Source organism: Manduca sexta, chromosome 27, assembly GCF_014839805.1.
Source record: "Manduca sexta isolate Smith_Timp_Sample1 chromosome 27, JHU_Msex_v1.0, whole genome shotgun sequence".
NCBI lineage: Eukaryota > Metazoa > Arthropoda > Insecta > Lepidoptera > Sphingidae > Manduca > Manduca sexta.
The window spans coordinates 12,056,029-12,079,824 of NC_051141.1; the positions used below are offsets into that span (position 1 = coordinate 12,056,029).

At 33.7% G+C, this 23,796-nt stretch overlaps 1 protein-coding gene across 1 annotated transcript in view; it reads left to right on the top strand.

The window, feature by feature from the left end:
* LOC115445039 (proton-coupled amino acid transporter-like protein pathetic) overlaps positions 1 to 23,796 on the top strand; it is a 34,911-nt gene that overhangs the window by 5,017 nt on the left and 6,098 nt on the right. The window contains exon 2 of the mRNA XM_030171118.2: positions 23,711 to 23,796. Within this exon, the coding sequence (XP_030026978.1) occupies positions 23,711 to 23,796 (86 nt within the window). The remainder of the gene's footprint in view (positions 1 to 23,710) is intronic.

Sequence of the window (23,796 nt, forward strand, 5' to 3'; positions counted from 1 at the left end):
GTACAAAATCAAGCATAGGCCGGTCCCCTATTGAACCGATATCTGCGATATGGTTGTCAGCCGCTCACCGGCCTCAGTATTACTGAAGCGTATAACCGCGGATTCCGGCCGGACGATACTAGAAAATACACTTTAAAACGAAAGAGTTACAGTTCATATCCATTTGTTGTCGGTGTGCCCGTCCGTGGCCTCCAAATTGGTGCGAAGAGTAGAGAGGAGGCGGTCGCGACCGCGAACCGCTGCGCGTTTTCGACTTTGCTCGCCCGTGCCTTAATAAAGATGTAGACACGATTGCAATGCTGCCAATCAATTTAATTGAAGTTAATTTGTACGTACTTCACCTGCAAATAAGAAAGAAATAACATAATGGAGTGTTTTTTCGCTCTATAAAGGAAATATGATAACTTATAAAAAATTACCGGTAATAATAAATATTTAGGTTTATGTTTCTTTGAATACCTTCGCTTTAGTTAATCTTTAACACCAGTTTACTTTTAGAGGTACGTCGAATTAGGGTAAAGAGTTGTTTATAAATTACCACGACACAAACAATTTATGCTATAACAAAGAATTCCTCTTTCAATCGATAACATATACTTTATTTTAATTAATAACATGGAACTGTATTCAGTAGTGTCGGATTTCTTTTATAAAATGTTCTATGATTACTTAAATGTACAAATACTCATCCTAAGGTAATCTTAATAAGGTAAAAATATATTCTGACGTTTTTATTTGTTATTAATGCTTATGCTTTACTTATTACTTTCGATTGAGCGTTTGTCTGAAAATTTATCTCTAAATTGATTTGCATTGTTTCAAGTGTTGATTGTTTCGAGAGTGCTAGTATCGTTAACCGTAACGACACATGAGTAATGGCTGTTAATATAAACGTTATACAGCAATGTTCGCACATCGCGATAGCCTCGATTTTGACCGCCGCTATGAACGCCGCGCGGCATTTGATCGAGGCGCTTGGGCAATGGAAATTTCCACACGGCACGGCGCGGCGCGGACGCTCGCCGCGCCAGCGCCGCCATGCCACCCCGTCCCGCGCTTCTCCCCGCCCCTCACCGCCACTATACCCGAATGCCATTCTCATGGCGACCTCTCCCCTCGGTTTCACGTCACAGCACTATTCAAAAAAGGATTCAATAGATTTGTTTCCCCGCTGCAGCTTGTTGTACGGGCCAGTCAAAATCGCTCAGTTTACTAAAAAGATTTCACACGTATGTATCTATTCGGTATTTATTAGCACATATAACATGCGCCACTCTATTTTTATTGTGATGCCAATATAAGCGTTGAGTTTATTTTCCATGCTCGTTGATTGGCAAAACTAAACGGTTAAACGAATAGATCAAAGCGGTTGATCGTATATAGTATGTAATCTCTGTGGCCAGTGGTTTGCAGCTGATATCAAAGTAAAATATCTTATGGATGAACGGGTCGCTTATGCCTTTTGTATGTAAGTTACGCGACGATGTTTCTTGGTATTCACAACAATGGCAATGGGATTATTCCAGAAAGTATAACGAATTTTTTGTGCGATTCTTACCTGCACGTGTTACAAAAAAATATATGGCAAAGTACGTCATCTATATATCGATCAGGGCTATTTATATAGTTACTTTGAACAGTTCCAAAATATTTTGGTTAATGAAAAAACGAAACTCAAATGACTGTAATACGAATAAATAACAGCAAAAACGAATTACCTAAATGTTAATAAAGTAAACACTGTTTCTAATTGGTTGAGCGCTTGTGTTTGCACTTAGCAACGTTTGATCGAAAAATATAAAAATTTTGTAGTGGTGAGAATCGGGAGTTAGATTCGGAGAAAGATAATTCTAAATTCGTCTTACAGGGATTTTAATACAAAACAAATCTTATTTTCACTAGGTTAGGGTTCATTTTTCGTTCTCTCAGGTACACATCTTAGTACAGGTTTACAGTATGACATATAACTTTGGAGAACGGCGCGTGCGATGTATTTGTGTCCGCTCTAGGTAGCGCAACGTTTTGCACGAAGACGCGGCGGGCGCGGTACGGCGCTAGCGTCCTTAAAGTCTTGAAAATATGAAACAATAACTAAGGCGGCGTTTGCATGATTATTATTCAATGAGTTGTTTGGAATTGTGTTTAACTTGTTAAATGAAATCCATAATAATTGGATTTATTATTTAATTAAATTAATACTTCATGCTGATTCTTATGTCGACAGTAGAAATATCAAGAAAACATAGAAAGCAAATTAGAGTGCAAACCTAAAAAGCATAAGTAATGTCTCTTGATGTTGTAACTAAACATGTACAAAATGCACTCCGCAAGCGAACCTATCATAATTCAATAGGAGTGGGCTGCGGGTGCACAGCGCCGTGGGTGGTTGTGAATTTGCGGATTACCTACGTGGCTTTCACGTGCCCATTGTTTTGACTACACTTGAAATACTAATGAGGTCGGCGTCAGACACGCTGAATAATCGCGTGTGATAAATGGAAACTAAAGAAATAATGGCGTAAGCATTTTACTTACCTCGCTTTTTGATTCAGTGCTTCTTTAATAATGTAATTCAAAGGCACGTGTGATATAATCGATTGTTTTTGTCCTCTTAATAATATAAAACCAGAAACGTTTAAACCTTTTCCAGCAACTTTAACCTAGTTTTTAATATAAATGGAACGCACCAATTGATTATATGGGGTTTTCCAAAAACACGCGCAAAGCACGTGAGGGATTTGCATGATGTGAAATTAAATTTTGTACAACTTTAACGCGTTTATCATGCTAAATATTTTTAACGTAATAAAAAATAAACTTATAAATAATAATACTGACGTTTTTCCGGAATAGAATGGTCTATGAAATTGTTATCCCGAAATTAGTCAATCGGTTTGCTTCCATCCAATTCTTTTCTGCAGTTTACGCGACTACTGAAAATCATCCAAACACACAAAAATGTACTAATTACCAGGATTAGTCACATGTTTTACCTCACAATGCCTGTTGCTAAAATATTCCATACTTGTGTTGTTACTTCAATTTATTACCTTAGTCATGGGTACTATATGACGTTAGAAGGAAAACGTTAAGGCATTGTCGACTAATCTATAAATACGTTCAGTGTATACATTGTTCGTGTTCATAAGAATAAATATACATGTCCGCTAATTGCGGGACACCCCCATCAATCGATCAAGATAAAATAGGTATCCGCGTAAATATTTCTCCTCCACGCCCTTTTATGACCTAGAAAACCGATGTTTTTACGTAATAGACGTTATTAGAGAATTGGATAAATTAATTACTAATGTATTAACTAGTATTTCGTTATACAAAATACATTTTTTCGTATAGATACGTAATATAATACATATATTTCATATTCCTTAATATATTTATTTATTGCCTATTATATCTAATTACCCATGCGCGATCTTTGGTCTCGTTTTGATATGATTTGGAAAGTTAATAAAGGAAAATACTTCTAAGTATTATTTTTGTTATTTGTTACAATGTATATTTATATATTTATGTTATTTATTCATTATTTTGGGTGAGAATGTTTAATGTAATTATCATTAATTGTTCTAATGTTAATGGTAATATAAATTTATGAGGGGTACTTAATCATTTATAGTCATGCTTTTCTCTAAAATTTATTTACTTAAGTATATGAATACTTTTCAAATGAAAATGTACGTAACGAAATACTTATTGGTTGGGAATTTTTCTCTGTAATGTGTCTTTTTTTGTTTCGGCACATTCGTTTTATTGAATAATAAATTGAATGCAGGTATTAAGACAAAAATAAATATATGCGACAGATAACTTCGCAATAATGTTCCGCACAAACTATTTCGTTACGCATGGTTACTTTGAGAATTAATGGTCATATCTCATTTTCTACAAATGTATGGAATATAAAAATCCCCGTGCTGTCGACTTTAGAATGCCATCGATTGCTGTGAGCACGAAACGCGATAAGATAAGCTTACGTCCTTGATTTGGCTTTGCTTTAAGTGTATACCATTTGTACCTCATTTTACTTAATATTGATCCTGTATTATAAATGAGAAACTTTGTGCGGATGTTTGTATGTTTCTCAGAACTTTTAATAAACGCATAATATGAAAGTGAACCAATGTTTTATATATTAGACATTATTACGTTTTGATGAATTCAATAAAAACATAATGGCTGTAGTCTAGACATTGTCTTTAATAAGGGTACGTGAATAAGTATCGTAATCGTATGATTTAATTAATTTTTAATAGGATCTAATTGTTTATTCTGGAATCATTGCATTTGCAATAAAAATATTAGGTTAGGTTAGGTTAGACAAGCTAGCTTTTCCTCGCAGTTCCACTGTCTTTTAAAAACTTTCTCATAATAATAGTCATTTTGTACATTTTTATGGAATAAAAGTCAGTCTAAATGTTTTAGGGTTTCCTGGGACTTAGTTTATTAATTTGGCAGATTTTATCTAATACTATTTCAGATTTATAATAATTAATATAATTGGGACAGTTATTTACAACATGACAGTTGCAACGTTCGCAAATATCGAATTAGGTATTTTTGTTTGCATTACATTATTTTGTTCAATATACGTGTAATGAAATATAATAATTGCACATTGATATTATAAAAGCAGGTACATCGAATTGTTATTCATTCGTGCGAATTTCTGGAAAATATTTGATATGGTAGAGACATAAACAAAATCTCAAGGATTTATCCCGAACGGTGAAGAATGGTTAAAGGCATATTTATGTAGTGACCCACACTCCGCAGTTTTTTCCGTCCCATAACATTGGGCCGAAACTGTCTTCATAATTCAATTCCAGGCAACAAATGTTTATTTACTAATGGACAGACACAAATTAGTTGGTGCATTTTAATATCGAGCCCTGAATCGTGTCACAGTCCAAGTGCGTAGCCTCTCCAATGAGGCGATAAAGTGATTGGAAAACGTGCATACATCGATAAAGCCATATACCGTGAAATTCAGTTAGAAATTATAAAACCATGGAATTCAAGATATTCAGTTACTGTTTTTGTTGTTCATACAATGATTCAATTGTAAATTGACGATTTAAATGGCATAGCCAAATACGCTGCCAAAGCATTCGATATACATAATATGCTGACTATGGCTCGACAAGACTATAAGTAATTCACGTTTTTAGATATAAAAGTAGCTGAAAACAATATTCAAAATTTCAAAGGGCTCTACATATTAATTTCAATCAATATATTTATTTTATTAGTATCTAAAAAGAAAGCAATCGCTTTAAAGTTTAATTTAGTGAAGTAAAACTGATTGTTGGCACGGACACCAAACTTCAGTGGCGATTTCAAATTTTGAATTTATTCAGCTACTTTTTTAGTTCACTGTACTGCTCTGGCATCAATAAGTGAGGTTGTTTTGATTAAAAAATATATATTTAAGGAATTCTTCTACCTATTTAAGGTTTTGACATGACTTTTTTACACACTTACACATGGGCTGAATTAAATTCCTCTTCATATCGAATAATTTAAACAAATTTTAGATTATATGCACGTTCACACGTCATAATAAGAGTTGACATAGAATAATATTCAATGATACGCCTGTTACCCAGTATTTCAATTCATCAATTTAAGTGATACAACAAAACTTAAAGTACTAATTATTGGACTCGCGTCACACAGCACTGACTTTTGTAGTGTTTCTTATTGTATTACATATTTTGTATTTTGCCTCTGGTTCTGTCCATGAATTGAATTTTCGGCACTAGATTTTTTTTTTATGTTCACAAACAATTTAAAGGAAATTTAAGTTTAAAATAATGTCACATAACTTTAAGTAGAGCCGAACTAAGTATCAAACAGGGAACTCTCACTCCGGTCTGATATCTCCCTATGAAAACACAACAGTAATGTTGAAAATAAATATAACCAATTATTAGGTAATAAAAAACATTTTTAGTAATAGAAGAAAGTAAGATGCCCAGTGGGAGATGTCTTTCACATCAGTTAATTGTATAAATTATAAAGAATATGTTGATCAAATAATTGTCTAAATAACGTGGACTCTACGTTGGCGCATTCCCACGTATCATACATACTGTTTCTTTGGAAACTGCACAACCTACACTGGGCTTATTATAAGATATTGATTAGTCATTACTTGATAAGATGTAAGTGGAAATAAGGCTAATGAATGTGTAATAGCTATTTACTATTCTTAGTCACTGTCAATATTACCTTTAGACACGCAAGTACGTAAACTCCACTATACCTGTTTTGGTTTCCGCCTGCGTGAATTTTCTTTTTCGGAATAAATATACCATTGTTCTATAGTGAATTAAAAAGTAGCCAATATTTTCGGGAAACGCTCTGTGTATGCTAAATTTCACTCTGATAATGTCGGACTGCCGTCTCATAGAACTATGAGAGCAAAGGAACAGAGAGTGCACCTGAGTACTGGGCACATATTTGTGCACTACATCTGCGTACCTGGCTATTATGCGTTGAGATTCTCCGACATGGCCGAAATTCGGATAGGAGAAAAGAATTCATACCAAATTTCACCTATTCATTCAGAAGTTTATGCTTTTACTTGAAATAACATTTGAAATGTTGTCGGTTAATTTAGTAAGAATGTTAAAATATACTCGCAGGTGGCCATTAAAAAGTTACAGTTGCAAACAGAGGCATTCGCGTTCGCGCTTGAGGCATGATATTGATTAACCACGTTAATTCAAAACACAACAATGGGCCTTTATGACTTCAGAGTGAATTTAAAATATAAGATAACGCAAGTGAAACCGGCTACGGTCGGTTCTTCGCCGTATTAGTCAATACACGGTAGAGCTGTTTTGTAAATACGTGCGCACTGTATGACAAAGTTTGTAATTACATTGGTGTATATGAGCATTGTTAAGAAATTGTATCGAGATTGATGGTAAAATACTATATTTGTATCAGTGACTTTATAAAAAAAAAATTATATAGTAGTTCCAAGAACAAAAACATTCTAGAAGCTCACTTCATGAAACGGAAAGTATATAAATATGGCAAACGACCTTCTATAGGAGCAAAATTAATTCAGAGACAACAATGCAAGAAAGTTTATTTTGAAAATATTCGTTATAGGTACTTCACGTCGCGTAAGTCTGCACTCCGTGGGGAGTTGAATGTAAAAATTAATTATTCATAAGCGCACGTACCCAAATTCAATATCAATCATTGTATCTCAAAAAGAGATGAGCGAGGTGGACGCCCTGTAGCGATTTTGTGCTTTCAAAATGAAAGAATTAGCCTGCAAATATAATCTTTTGTTGAGTCGTTTAACCAGGCGAAATGCACATGCCCTTAAATGCATTAAAGGCAAGTAACTTATGAAACCTATACTTTATGGGCCTAAGCAAATTAAAAGAGGTTTTCAATTTCCTTATATTGAGTAACTGTTGCTCGCGGCTTTGCCCTCGTCAAAGAGTTTTCCGGGATAAGTGTCCAGCTTTAGATTTTCCCGGGAGAGAAAGTAGCTTATGTCCTTCCCAGGGTCTCGAAGAATATCCCTACCAAATTACATTAAAAACCATTGCGTAGTTTTTGAGTTTATCGTGTTCCAATAGTTTTTCAATTCGAACCAATAGTTCCCGAGAATAGCATGTTCAAACAAACAAACTTATATGTATATATTTATATGTATAATAGTACATATATTATATAGATAGGGTATAGCGTATATACATAGATTCCTTCTTCAATTTGTTTTATTACCCTGTATGTTAAATTTAATAATTTAGATTTTATTATTATTGAAGAGATGATCGATCTATTCGTTCTCTAGTCTATGCCACATGACGTATACATTTCGAACTCGATAGTTTTGTGGTTAGTTAAAGGCGCACGCGTCGACCGCGTGTTTGCTGCGCCGGAACAAAACTGCCGCTTCCAAGCACGCACCTTGTGAATAAGCTGTCTTAATGACAGGCTACATGGCCATTCTCATGTGTTAAAAATATATTATATTAAAGAAAAATCTAATAGAATTAATATAAGGCCAGCTGTATCTTTAAATAGGCCTCTACTTCGCTCTATATAACCTTTAAAACATAAAGTATATTTCTATAAAATACATTTAACATTTTTTAAAACTTTCTGTAACAAAAAATACGAGCGGATGATGACCATTGTCATACTCAAAGAGGGCTTCTACATAATATATCCAGATGAATTATAATAAACGGATATCCCTATGTTTTGTATAAACTACAGGAACTCGCTCTGCGACAACCCCATGTTTGTAGGTACTATTGTAGGGATGAAAACAAAGTGAACTGGTTTAGCGGGGTCCACACCAATGGAGACGCGAGATTTTGACCACTAACATTGAAAAAATTTACGAATTAAATTAAAAGCAAAAAACTGATATGATTCAAAATGCATAGTATTGTTATTAGATTAATTGAATATGGTATGGGAACCAAAATATGGAAGTATTTTATATGTGTGTTCTTCTTGAAATAGCTCTTTTTCTCATTGAATTTGGCTAAAAATATTTTATTAAATGACCTATGAAACAATTAAAATACTTATACATGTAAGAATAATCAATAGTAGCACAGATTATTCTTTTTTGTAGTTTTAGCTGTTTAATTTGGCATTCAATTTATTATTACATCTTTAATCCATTCTTTTTCCTTTTAATTAAGTTATTATTAATCAGGATATATATATGTTCTTTGGTAGAATGAATATACGTCTATGCAGTACGTATATCGAAGTCATTAATAAACGTCTTCTGATAGATTTTTTTCTAGAATACAACCTTATTTAAATGTCATAGGTTATAAGGTGAAATAAATATGGGAACACATTCTTTGCTAATCGTGCGGAAGTTGCACAGCGTGCACATAAACATAGTGTTCAAGTAAAATTGAGCGGCAATGTGCAGGTCCTTGCTGGCCGCCAGTACATTTGCCATTATTAGCTTAAACATTGCATATAGATTCTGGATACCTAGGTATTTATCAAATAATAGTGATGACATTTTTGTAAAAATTTGATAATTGTAATAAACTATATTCATGAACACACATATAAAATTCAAGTATCTGTATTATATTCGATGAATGCAACGTGCAAGTAAGATGTATCTTATGTAATATAACATTTACAGCCCAGCAGCTTCTTACATAAGCAATGAAATTATTAATAAGACGACATAATACATACAACAATCAAGGCTTATTACAATCTACATTGGCCATTCGCAGTCCTTTTGTTTCGTGAACTCATTCAGTCTATTCATGGAACTGAATGACGTTTGCTTTTGATTTATACTCTATTTTATCTATTGAATGCACTGCGACGCTATTCAAATTCGTAGTCGAATATTAGTGGAAAACGGGAAACCGAAATACTAATGGATCATCTCGGGAACGGCATTAAAAGCATGAAGAGTATCAGTATAAAACAAACAATTCTGAACGTATAAGTACCATATTTAATTTAAAAAAACGACTGATACTTGTCTTATGGTGTCCGTATTCAAACGGAGTTCCGTATTTTACACAGCGCCATGTGCGTGACTCAATGACCTGAGTTTGCGCCCGTATTATATTAAAATTGATTTGCATGCTTGATGTAGCACAGCGAGAACGTTACGACTGATTATTTCGTATATTATTTTTGGTTAAAAATCTAAAAGCAATTACTGTTACGCAGTTCTTTTTTTTTAGAAGTAGGCTCGGCAATAAGATTTAGTTTAAATCTTGCATTATTATTTTAAGGTATGAATAATTTAATAAACTGCTTATATAGATGGGATTGATAATAAACAATATAAGCAATATTTTCTTCGAAAGCGTCAAGTTTTTTTACATATAATAAATATGTACCAGGCATGTACATTATAGGTATAGGTTTTACAATACCTATAATGTACATGTATGTACATTATAGGTATTGTAAAAATACTAGTAAGGAGAACTTTATTAAAGCAACAACAGTTTTCAGATTTTTGTAGGTCGGTATGTTTGTACACAGATCATGTTAAAACTAATGCATGGAATTGGATGCAATTTTCGCCAATCTATTGATAGAGGCCAAACTTAAAATAATAACTTAATTTTATCCAAGGAAATATAAAGCGGGCCGTTTATTTTGGAAAAGATTTTCCATGCAGACGGAGTCGCGAGCAAAAGCTTGTACATAATTAATTAGTTCGTTCATGTAATAGACAGTTGAATGTTTACTTTAGGTGGCCTGATTAATCCTTAGTCAGTGAATTTTGTACTATGTAGTACACAATGTACATTAATCTGATACCAGAATTTATTATTCGGAAATTAAACAATATCTTAGTTCTAGGAACAAGTAGTGTGTCCTCTAGCCAATTTCCGAAATGTAAACAAATATATAGACACGTTATAATAATTATGTCTATTGTAACATTGATATAGTTACATGAAAATCAAAGTATCGAAGCATCTTAATAAATAGTATACATATATAAAATACACAAGCAGTTGGGTTAGAAAAGAGTTCCTTAAAATAATTGAAAAGTCGATAGATTTATGCTTACTTTACGAGAATTCGCTAGTGAATACGCTACACTATATTTATTTAAATCGATGCAGTTACGTTCAACATTCAAAGGATGTGGCGCCGAATCGCAAAATCAGAATCGCATCATGTCGCATGGTGCGATAATATTCTGGCAGCGTATCGCGGGCATGTGACGTCACCTCGTTTATAAGTATTAATTATAGACTGCTCTAAATCTTTTGGAGACAGTTAGTGAGACCTAATAAAAATATATATATTTTTAGTATGTTTATATGTCCATGATTATTTCAGAAACTATCTACGCGTCTATACAACCTTTTAACAAGACAATACGTCCACTGAGTAAGTCCATGAAATAATAGGCGTGGTGGCATGGTCACCTTAAAATAGTATCGCGCTTCAGGAAGCGCCGCGTCGCCACGCGATATCCTTCGCGGACTCGCGGCGCGGTACGATATCGTCGCGCGTTCCCTCGGCGTGGTGCGACAGCGACAGGGTGCGCCGCGGTGCGGCCCTCTAATTTTGCATTATAGCACCGCGCCGTACTTTAGAATGCTATTACGTACTATATTTCATGATACAGGAAGTTTCAAATAGGTACGTCGTTTTATCGTAGATATTTACGCGTTTCGGTCTAGTTTTAGCAATAAACCTTATTAAAATAAGAAAGTCTATAAGCTGTAGTAGAGTCTAAAGGTTGTTCGGGGCACTCTACATAATATTTCAGCAGAAATTCCTGATGACGTCAATACTTTCCTGTCTCAGACTTTAATAGCTCTATCATGTGGCTCTACTTTGGTTTTACCCAGGTCCAATTGAAGTATGGATAACAATTTTTCCGGTAAAGATAACTCTAAGTGAGGTCTCTAAGAAATCTTACATTTATTTTTAATTCAAACGTTCTGATATATGCTTCATTAACGGCATGCCAGTATTATTGACAATAGTAAGTAGCTAAAACCCTGACCGCAATCGAAAATATTTCCTCCAGATCGTGCTGTGTGGATTCCAGTATCGTTGTTTGAATTGTAACATGTGTTTTATGTACCTACATTTTGTTATATGAAATAATAACTTCCTCGAGGCGCCGTCAGTCTATTGTTAGTTGAATAGGTTTTACCGTGTTACTAAACCTTATAATTGACGTAATACGTGACGTGTTCTCAATTATTACTTGCATGAAGTTGCCTTTAGGTTCGCTGTCGCCTTTGTTCCAGTGAATTTGAAGTATTTGTTATTATATTATGTACTTATAACTAATATAGTGCCTTTTTAATAAAAAAAATACTCGTAAATATAGCCAAATATATACATAAGGTAATGCTTAGGTGCTCAGCAAATTGTATATTGATATAAATAAATTAATCTTTTGACCTCAAACTTATGTTCAATATGCCTAATAAGATGTCATAAATAACGAAACACTTCATGTAAGTAAAATTAAATCAATGGTATTATAAAATGGAAATAATACTGATTGGCGTTACAGTAAGCATCCTTTTTTGTAATATTTTCTTAAATGTATTTAAACATAAATTCAAAATAATTATACAAAGCCTGGAACTGATGTATAATTTCCTTTACATATTTATTTTTATATAAAAAAACTGCATCTAAATCGGTCCGTTCGTTTGTGTTACGATTTGGGTTACGATACTACAAACAAACATACACTATACAGATACACACTGTTTTCGCGGATAAAGTACCTTATTACTACCGCCCAGCTTTCACTGGGGGGCGACTGAGCGGTTATGTTGGGGTAACCGTGCCTTACGGCCCGGCATTAAGCCGTCCAGATTTGATGATCAGAAGCCCCTGCGCGCCGAAGGACGCTGTCGTCGTCAACGGCAGCACGAGGCCTACCTTCCACGCTGCCAGTCCATCCCGGGGTCACCCGAATGTGCAAAAGCGCACGATGTACGCTAAGGGCGGACAGCCCCCTGCTGCCCGCCGACGACCCCCCTATTAGCCGCCTCTTACGACAGGCAGGGGACACCGTGGTGGAATTCTCCGAACGCCCCCAATCCACAGGGCGGTACACACCTTAAACTTATAACACCTCTCTTTTTCCGTCGGGGTTTAAAAATAGGTTTGGGCCATTAGAATATGAATAAGCTAGAATCTAGTTTAATATTTTTATCGTTCGCTTTTAATATAATTTATATGGATCGTTGTCACATAAAGACGCTGCTGAAGAAGACGGGAAATTAAAATTCGCAATTTCGCGTACTTAGACGGCATCAGTTATTTTCGTTTAAAAACCAAACTGCCCAACCAATTTATAATTCTCTATAGGACAAATCTGGAAGTATATCCTTTCAAATAAATAAATAATTTCCAAATTGAAAAATAAATAATTGAATTCTAAGATAACCAATATTAAAAATACACGTCGAATTGAGAACATTCTCCTATTATGAATTCGATTAAAAAGTATTTATAATATAAGTAATAATTTTACTAATATGCGCGATTAACCATATAAGATTAAATGTCATTTGATAACTATAGTTCAAAAATGCTACGAAAAAGGAATCTTCATTTCCTTTTTTTTTTTCAACTATATAGTATCATGGGCTTCATACATAAAACTACATAGGTTGTTGAAATGCATGTTCATTGTTGAGTGGTTCATAATGATAACGCTTTTAAAGTGCTATTGTTCACGTGCTGATCATTTGGAAATATATATTCAAGCCGATCGAAATTAACATTTAAAATATAATGTATTTAAGTACTTCTTATTAGTTATAGCGCATGACGTAAATATTTCTTTGAATATATTAATTCGTCATTCTTTTACAATTGCATAACTAATAACGTTAACTGCTGTAAATTAAATTGTAATTAGCAATACATTTTTACGATCATAAGTATGTGCGTGTCGATGAAGAGTATAAGTTTTCCAGAAGGAAATAATATACTGCAATGGATTTAACTCTATTTGGACCGAGGGGAATCGGGGACTATGGAACTGGGGCCACCGCGCGCCAGTTCGCTACTATAAATTAATAGAGTTGATGATTTACTGCATCGTGAACAATCATTATTCTGCGTCTCTGTAAAATTGAAGATAATAGAGTTCATTGCATAAAAACTATAGTTAAGTGCATAATTTATGTCAAAGTGTTGCGCTGTGTATCACGTGTGGGGAAACGTGAGTGTTCTAAATTGACCACGTCTTGACAACTTGTCATTATATTGTACAACACAAACACAACGCACACTCACTTAAGTACTTAGTACATACAATTAACGAAAATATTAATTATTATTGATGTTGCGAGTCACTGTAGATTCCAGTCACTGCACCTAGTGAGGTGCGTAACTGTATGAATTTGTTTTCTAATATCTTCGTATCTTATCTTATACTACATGAATACCGGGACTGTTTGTCCTGTGTAACGCAATAAGCTCTCTATCACATAATATACATCCTTATGGGACTATATACACTCGATTCCAGATGATCTAAATTGTTGAGTTCGAGTATGAAATCATGCTTTGTCGCTAAAATAAAAACACTTTATATAAACACTTCGAAATGCGAGAGTCAGTTGTTAAACGCGAATTTTATTACGACAAAATAAAAACGTATGTGAAAATAATTGACGTATTCTTGCGTTTTGCTAATGTCGAACGATATTAAATGCATTGCACTTGGTATTGAGCATATATTTTGGCAATGCGTTATGAACGCGCAATGTAACATAAACATGATGTGACGGTTGTTTTCGTGCATGTCGATAATCCATGCGGTATCACAAAGTGTGGGGCGCGCGCGCGGCGTCCCCTTGGACGCCGAGCTTGGCGCCGGAGCGGGGTGCCGCCGGCCAGACAGTGACGTCACGTGAAAAACACGTTTTCCCTAGTCCAACAGCCAGATTAATTCGTTTTCACCAAGCGGATAGTTTTATAGACACTACTTTTAGCAAACACATATTTACAATTAGGCATTACTATTAGATTTTTCTCTGTATGCTTGGGATTATAAAATGAAACGATAGATCCTTATAGATTGAATGCTGTAGTTGGCTACGTGGGAGCGCTGATATATAACAGCCGACATTAAAAATTGCACTTCAAGATTGACCGTAATGTTATTCGACCACTGTACTCTGCAATGAACAAGTCTGCTACTAACAGACACAAACGTATCAAAAGACCCTGATGATATCAGCGTCTCGCCTGTTTTGTTTCACATCTTAACAAGTTGCATCCGATTTTAAATTTCCCTTGCTAAGTAAATGACGACAATAATATGTCATCTGTTAAATAGTTATTTTCAATGTTGCATTATTACGCTTATACCTTTATAAATATATCATATCATAATATTTCTTACAATAGGTAATTTTTAAAAATCACTTACAATCCCGCGAATACCGGGTGACACCATAAAATGCAATTTTATAATATTATATGTTTATTAGTAAATGGTGACCAAGTGATTCGGATTCTAGACGAACAGGTGAAAATATCAATATAGCTTCGTGCACTTACATTTGTTCTACTCTTCTATTTTATAATCTGTTAGACATCATACTTAACTTTTTGTATTGCAGAATAACAAACAAAAAGAAGCTCTTAAAGTAAATATATAGTTTATTAACTTTATTGTTATCCATATTCAAATAGATGTAATTTTTCCATTTATAGTGTTATAATATCTAAGCTAATATGAATAGAATTCTACGAGACGTAACAATACACGCCAGATCGGTGGCAAAGTGGTTACCAACCAGAGCTTGCTACTATTTATGTGTCAAATCAATTTGCTTCCACATAGATGTGCATGCGCAATCATCTCATAACGTTACGTGCAAGTCAATCTACTGTCAAATAGAGCAAGTGACTCTCCGCCCATTGATTAAAATAGCCTTGGGGCCATTCTTGCGGCTTCCAAGGAAGTGATCGACAATCATGGATGATTAAAATAAAGTCCAATGTCATTTAATTCGGGACAGGTATTTTGGACACATATTTTGGTAATGTCTGCGTCATGCATTATGTGCAGCGTTGCTCATTTGTTTTTATGGAATGTCGATGATGGTTGGTGATAAAAAATATGTTTAGTTTTTCTAATCATAAACTTCATATAGAACCTGACGGAGAGTCATACTGCTCACATCTGAAACAACTTCATATTAGACAGATTTAAAAATGTTACAAGTTTTTTATGAATCCTGCTTTATCTTCTACTACTTATGTATCCACAATTATCTTAATTGGCATTTTTAAAAACTTAGTCATGAAACATTAATTTGTTTTAACTATTCTGTAAAATTAAAGTAAGGCCAAAAGTAATCAAAAGACGTGAAAGTTATGTTCTCAAGACTTCAGCTTGAGGTTATGTAAGGATGATTATTAATTTTATGAAAATGGTAGTTGAATTTGAAACAATTTGTCAAAGGTTTTCTAAGATATGATCCTACAGCTCATTAGAAGCTAATTACTTCTACAGAACTGGCAGAGAGTTAAACACAAAAATAACTACTGGCATATTAGACAATTTTGGCTGTGGTCATCTTCCAAGACGCCGTAAATAATTTATTGACGAAAATTAGATTCTTCTCAGAATTAACATTGATTGCTTATTAATTGTTAAATATCCACATAGCTACGCTTTTCGTTCTAAAACACATAACCGAACTATTTGCCCATACTAAAATGTAGATTACGCAATACATTGAATAGTTTACTGAAAAATTTACGACGGAGAGCGACAGATCGGGTGATCTTTGATTTGTTTGTATTGTGACGTTTTAACACCGAAATACCGAATGTTTTCTTTCACGACGCACGACATCAGTACAAGTTGTTGTCAAATAATTAATCAAAATTTATCTTTCGTAGTAAACAAACACAGTTTATCAATTTCTGAAATAACAAAAAATAGTTTTTCTTAAAAATTATGCGATTATCAACTTCGTAATTTGTAAGTTCCACTTATATATAATAAGAGACAATTTAATAGTTTGTAGTTATTTAATTTGAATATTTCTACAACGATCACGTCTTTGTGTCGGAATTTTTCTTGGTTTTAACCATGACGTATCTATGCGATATTAAGCATAAGGTACATGTTTATCTTGCGGCTTCTAAAAACTGCAATTTGTATAAAATTGGTAATGATTTTGCCAACGCACGTAAAATAATGACGTGTGATTCATTAGATTCGTACAGAGGATAAGAGATCATTGTATCCAAACCATTTTATACTTTTGACTTATTGTTTCACCTTATTGTGACATTGGTGACGTAGACTTGTTTTTTTTACTTCCCCGTGCATTATCAATTATCGCTAGCAGCAAGTAGTTTACAGTTTTGACAACATCGCCCAAATTAACGTGAGACGTACAATCAAATTAGCTTATTTATAAATACTAGTGGACGTGTCAATTTAATATATTTGTAGCACATATTGTACATACATTTTATTTATCTGCACGCCTTCTCCATATGTAATCATGCCAAACCTTACCAAAATCCGTGCGCGCACAGTGCTTTAAAATGCCTACAACGTTTTCTCCTCACTTAATTAGTGAAGAGACAATTTTATAAGTCGAATACTTATAAAGTTTTATAAAATACTTATATATATTATAGGTACATATAATATAATAAATATAGATAAGTTTTCGAATACTTATTTCTACTTTGTTTATTGTCCATATATTAAATTTAATACCATTCTATAATTTTAAAACTATATTTCATCTGCGCTGTTTTTCGTGACGAATTTATGAAAATAAATTTATAACAATGATACCTACTATGGTTATAAGGTTTATTATCGCACAAGCTATGACGAAGAACACTTAGCGGATTAAAGTTGAAAAATCTACTGTGACACCGTAATTATTTATATCCGGTGAAGCTATTCAGTTACCTTGACGGTGTCACTGTATTGTTCCATTAGAACTTACCTGCACTCATTCCACAACACCGCACCCACCTATAGAGGCGCCTTATTGGGCACTCAATGTATTGTTCACTGAGTCGAGCATGCAAGTTCCCCAATTTCAATGTACAGTTTTAACAATTTAATAGTATTTAGAATAAATTTACGGTTTCTTCTAAGGGCGCTTGTTCTGCTAATAAATGTTTCGAGACCAAATGTCTACGTAAATGAGACCATTAATTAGGTAATAGTCTTGCTTTAACCGCCATTTAACTAAAGCCATCCACTTGAATGATTATACATCTCTTGATAAAACTGGTAATACATTTTCCGTAGGCTTTCGAAAAATAATGTGCGTAATATCACGTTTAAGTTTATTATCAAATAAGTTAATGGTATTAATGATTACAGAGCTGCGAAAATAGAACTCTGTTTTTATGTTTTGGATTTTTTTCCACCTAATGTGTTAATTTAATTTAGGGAATTTATTAAGTCATAATTATTAAATAGTATTCAGTTTATCCTTGATACTGAATTACGCCATGATTATAGTCACCATAAACCCTGTTTATACAAGACAGATACGGCTGAAACATTAAAACCGACACGATAAGAACCATTATTTCGCTGCTTAATTTAAAATATTAGTTAAATCACGTGTGCTGTAGATATAACTATAATATTTTACAACAGCAAACACGGCAAGCCCCCAGAATCGTCTGTTTACATCTTTTATTTTTAGATATCCGCCATTTTTGCGTCGAAAGATCACGTTAGTTTCGCACCAATGACATTGTTTTGATGGACGAGTTCTTTGAAGAGTCATTACTTGGTTGACTAGTTCAGGAAACTGTGGTACCTAATCTATCAAGTTCACCTTGCACTTTCCAATTTATCTTAATTTGATGGGTGAGTTACGTTGTAGCATAATGAACTTACAAATTAGATTTTAAACAAAACCGCTCAATTGTTGTTAATACTCATGAATTGTGGTTTTTATTATCTTAGCACGAAAAAGCGAACACGTGATAGTAAGTAGGTAGATAATATGGCACTTGTAGTTCAAAGTTTCGCTTGACCATAAATAGCAAAATATAAAGATTGGTGGCTAGAAATAGCAAATAATACCTATAATAAAATGTTGCAGTACAATAGGATACGTAATTCATTAACATTTAAATCTATTGAATTTTAATTGTCGGTGATCCATTCTATCATGTAAGAACTGTTAATGAACCAAATGAATAGGAAGTCATTGGTTAGGGTTACGCTTCGCTGAGCTATCAAGGATAGTCATTTGACTTCTTGCCTTTAAACGTTTTTATCTGTCGTTTCTCCCTTCACTCGCATTGATTCCTTGATTATTTCAAAATGTTAAATAGTTTTAATCCTGATTATATATAAAGTTAGCGTCATTTTAGGTTGGGACAGTGGGCCTATCAAAGTACACCGAAACTTCTAATCCTCTATACAATTTTGCATACTTTCCAACATTTATTTTCTGCATAAAAATAAAAATAAAACAGATTTATTCCATCCAAAAAAAAAAAAAAATGTTTCAATTGAATTTAACGTATATTAATCTCCGTCATACAATAAATATTTTCATAGTTAATAGTCCCGTATGACATATAACAAAACTTCAACAAAACAATGTTGTCATCGCCCTAGGAGTTTTGGCGATCATCGTGGAAAATGTGAAATACATAATAAACGATTGCTAAAAATTTAATTAGCAAAAAATATTTGGCAAAGTGCGCGTTGGACTTTGACATGAATATATATGAAAATAAAATTGAAGTGAATGTTCGTGATGTCAAGAGTACTCCCTTGTTTTATAAATATATACTCTTATTTTGTAACATATATAGATATACCCAACAAGAAGAACATTTAATTTTCTGTTTAAAGCCCGAAACAAACGACTGATAATATTTCAACAGGACTTTCGCGACAACACTTTCGCGCAGCTATTGCCATAAATAAAAGGTAGTATTATACGAAAATACAAATCATTAACATCTTGGATACAGACAAGACAGACGAGTCGTATTTTAATAAGTTTAATATGTATTTATACGTCCAAAACTAAAATATTTTATCAAAATTAATGATTTCGCGATAGACACGTGTAACTGCAACTTATCAGATATCTCAAACTGTCACTCAGTGTACAGCACGTCTTGAATTATACATTATGAAACGTTTTCTAAAATTATAATTTTATCATGGGTGTGAAATGCTAAAGTACGTCGTCGAACGTACAGACTGTACATAGTCAAATCACGAGTAATATGTGCCTGTATATCTCTTACTAAGTATCTCCTTAATAAAATTACCCGTTACCTGTAACAGAAGTTATAATATAATTTAAAAAAATGTGTATATGAAAATCTAAACGTGTTGCCACATACTAAATGGAACATGTGGACTATCGGTGACAGTATATAGTACATTTGAAAGAAGTTATAATGTTCACACCAATAATATAAGTGGTTCGTGTATAATAAAACACGAGTTCTTGAAAAGTCTGGGGATCAACGTGTTCTGGACCATTTAGTAAGACTATATTGTAAATGTTTAATTAAATATCCTAATATAGCTTCAATAACCACTTATTTACTAATAGTGCTAATTTATGAATAACACATAACCACAAGTAATTTAAGTCCATTAAAATGTTAAGCAAACAAAACGTCATGCTGCGTTGCTAACGTTGTATTTCAATGTTACATGAACTCATTGTAAATTGAGTACTTGAAAATTCGAGAATTTATGCCGTGCCACATAGCAGACCAGTGATATTCTATACATTTACATCTTTGGGATAATATTTCACCCAGGTAATCAATGTTTTTTCATAGCTTAGGTACGTTACGATGCAACATGTTTAGATATGTTAATAGGTATGTTTCTATATTCCGATACAAGTTAAGGAAACAGAGTTAATATATTTACAATAATACTTAATTGTACATGTGGTATAGTCTTGGGCGTGGTAGTTTCCTAGTTGGTGTAGGCTTTCCGTAATCATTAAAACATTGCGTTTATGGTTTACGGCTTACATACATTTTTATATTACTTCAATGAACGAATACACATCAAGAATATTATTTTTAACCACTACAGTATTCCTATTTCTTATATACCTTTTTGTATTAATATTTACGGTAAATTATAATCGTAATAGTTCAATAATTATAAAGTGTATGTAATCACGATCCAAAAATATAAACTACATTTATCAATTGTATAATATTATCCTTCATAAACATAATATTATCAAGGTACTTATATTTTGATGAAAGCGAAATAGTGTTATTAATATTGTGGCACGGGCCTCTCTTACTATCTACTGAGAGGGTTTAGGCCTTAATCCACAACACAGGTCTAGTGTGGGTTGGTAGACTTCCCATAACTTCGAAATTATTACGGACAACTTCTCAGATATGCAGGTTTCCTCACGATGTTTTCCTTCACTGTTGAAGCAAGCGATAATTCACAAAGGATACACACATTACGCTTGTTTTTTAGAAAAGTCAGAGGTGCGCATCCTTTGGTTTCGAACCTCCGGAAATTCGTTTCGGCAGTCCATTGTACTCCCAACTAGGCTATCGCCGCTTGATAATAATTTAGAAAAGAGGTGATATTCCTATTCATTCATCTCCCTCCAATTTTTTAGATCAGCTCATGTTCCACCTTTGATCAATGGGCATTAATTTCTCGCTATTGGTTACTAGATGTTATTACTCGTTACATTTATTTACGTGGTACCTAGTAATTACCGTCCGGCGTAACATTATTAAACGTGCAAATAGGGGTTTATTCTCGTCGTGTTTGCGATTCGTGAACATTGGATCATTATGTGTCGCAGGCTTCATATTAGTCTATATTGACAATATTGACGTCAAAAGGCGTGTCTCGTTGTGTCTACAAATAAGTAATTGTTGGCTTCGTTTGGAGCCTTGTAAATTGATTTAGATGCTACTGCGCATCTACAGAAAATTGTAAATAGAATTAATGTTGGTCTGGCTAGATCACGACTATGAAGGACATGACTAATAAACCCATTTAATGAAAAACATTCCCCTATTTACTCTAAGTGTACTAGGGCCGAAACTCCTTGGCTCCCAACTAGATAAGAGCCCCGAAATTCCAAAACTTAAATATGTTTGCCAATTAGTCAAATACATAAGCACTTATAAAAATTGCTGCTTTTTCCAAATTTTGTGCATATTCAGATTAATCCAAGGGCTAGCAAAGGGTCTACTGACCGCTATAGTATCAAGAAATAGCGTTTAAAAAAAAATCTTATTACATAGTTTTCTAGGCATCTTAGGACTTAAAAGAAACTAGGGAGTTAATACTGTCGTGATATTTGAAGGATTAAGAGAACAAAAATTGTTCCTAAAGCGACCAGCTGGCATTTGGTGAGATATCTATATAAATGGAATCTATTTTTTTTTTCATTCAAGTCCCGATATTTGAAAAGGTGGGTTGGTTTCACTAGTCATTAGAGCGGGACCCTGTGAGGGCTAAACTTTGCGGAGCTAATTAGTACCATTATAGTCTACTTCATTGGCTGTTTGTACCAAATATTTACATGATCACATGTCCACAACAAATCATAATAAATATATAACGAATAGCGTGTATACTTCAATAAGAAAAAAAATAGATAAAGAACACGTGACGGTATTGTAATACGAACGCACTCAGTGATCGGAGAAAATTAAAATATAAAAAAGCCGCAATAAAATTCAACAACTACCTTTATTTCGATGGGCTCAGTGATTGTTATTGACAGGGAAACGATAATGATAATTTAATATTGTTTGGGACAAACATGTTAGCTTTGAGCATTAGTTACATGCGAAGATTTAAATAGAACCAGGAAAACACCGCATTTCACGACATTGAGACTACAGGAATGCTTTAGTATGATTGCCAGTTTCAGTGTTGCCACCAGTAAATGTTTAGATTTTAGGGTTGTCAATGTTTGGGCTCTGGAAATTTACTAGCTCCATATTTAGTCTAGTTAAGTTTAGAATAAAAACGAAGACTTAAAACGTTTATGAGGACTTTAAAAATTACTGTACGTCATCACATCGCAGTTACATTTTATAGCCGGAAAAACCAGTGCACTAATTTATTAATTTCCAACGGCATGGAAAACATTATATTAACATTACCGTTCATTCACAATGTAATGATTTGTACTACTTTGTATGGATAGAGCAATTTCTTTTGCAAGGGATGTAATCTAGACCAATATTATATAAAGTATGTTTTGCGAAAACCAGTTGGAATTTTAGTTATTCTTAAAGATAATTAGTTACTGCAGACGTTTTGAACGACAATAATATTTATTAGATTCCGAAAAATATTGTTAAAATACAATGTAGGTTAATAATACACAATTTTTAATTCGGGTTCTGTTTAGTTAGGGAGCCTTATTCCGGCTACCGGGGCTTATCCGTCTTTTTACAGTTACGGGCGTTTGAATCGAAGAAAAACGTTTACAGACGTACGACCTCAAACTAAGAATATTTTTCAAAATATCTTAGAGTAGGCACTTATCAACGTTGTCTTGCAGGTACAGCGGTCGTAAGCACAGTTTTCATCTCAAAATATATAGTTTTTATTATTATAGCCTTGCTTAAAAATTTGTAGAGACCTTATAAAATATTTGGTTTACACTTTGTGATATTAAGCTGAAATGTATTCTGAAATGTGGTCAAGGGATATCCTAATGTCATTTTCTTCACAATCTTTTATGTTTTGTTTTAGTTTCTAAGCATGATAAATTATCCCAATAAATTATTACGAATGGTTTATATAATGTGCACATTATAATACTATGTGAATAATATCGCCCTATTAGATTGAATACAAGAATTATTAAATTTATAAACGTTCCGATTGTGAGAACCGTGAAAACATCTACCTCTTTAAAACACGAGAACGCTGGCTATTTTTAAACTCCCAAAATAGCAAATCTTGGTCACGTGGCAAAAGCACGAGCTAAACGATTACCGAGCCCCTGTACTGAATGCCAGATGGAACGTCACTGTGGCGTCATTGTTGTTCAACAAATTGTTGTCGTATATAACAACAATAATATGTAGTCACTAGAAAAAAAAATATTGCGATCACAAAGTTCGTCTCTATTCTTAAACCACAGTGCAATTATGGTCGTTGATAAGCTAATGCTTACTTTTTGTGTTGTTTCAGAAACCTCAAATGCGGCCAATGATAGCCGAATATGACCCTAAGAAAAAAGGAGTCAAAAATGACTTATCCGATGTTGTTATGGTCAA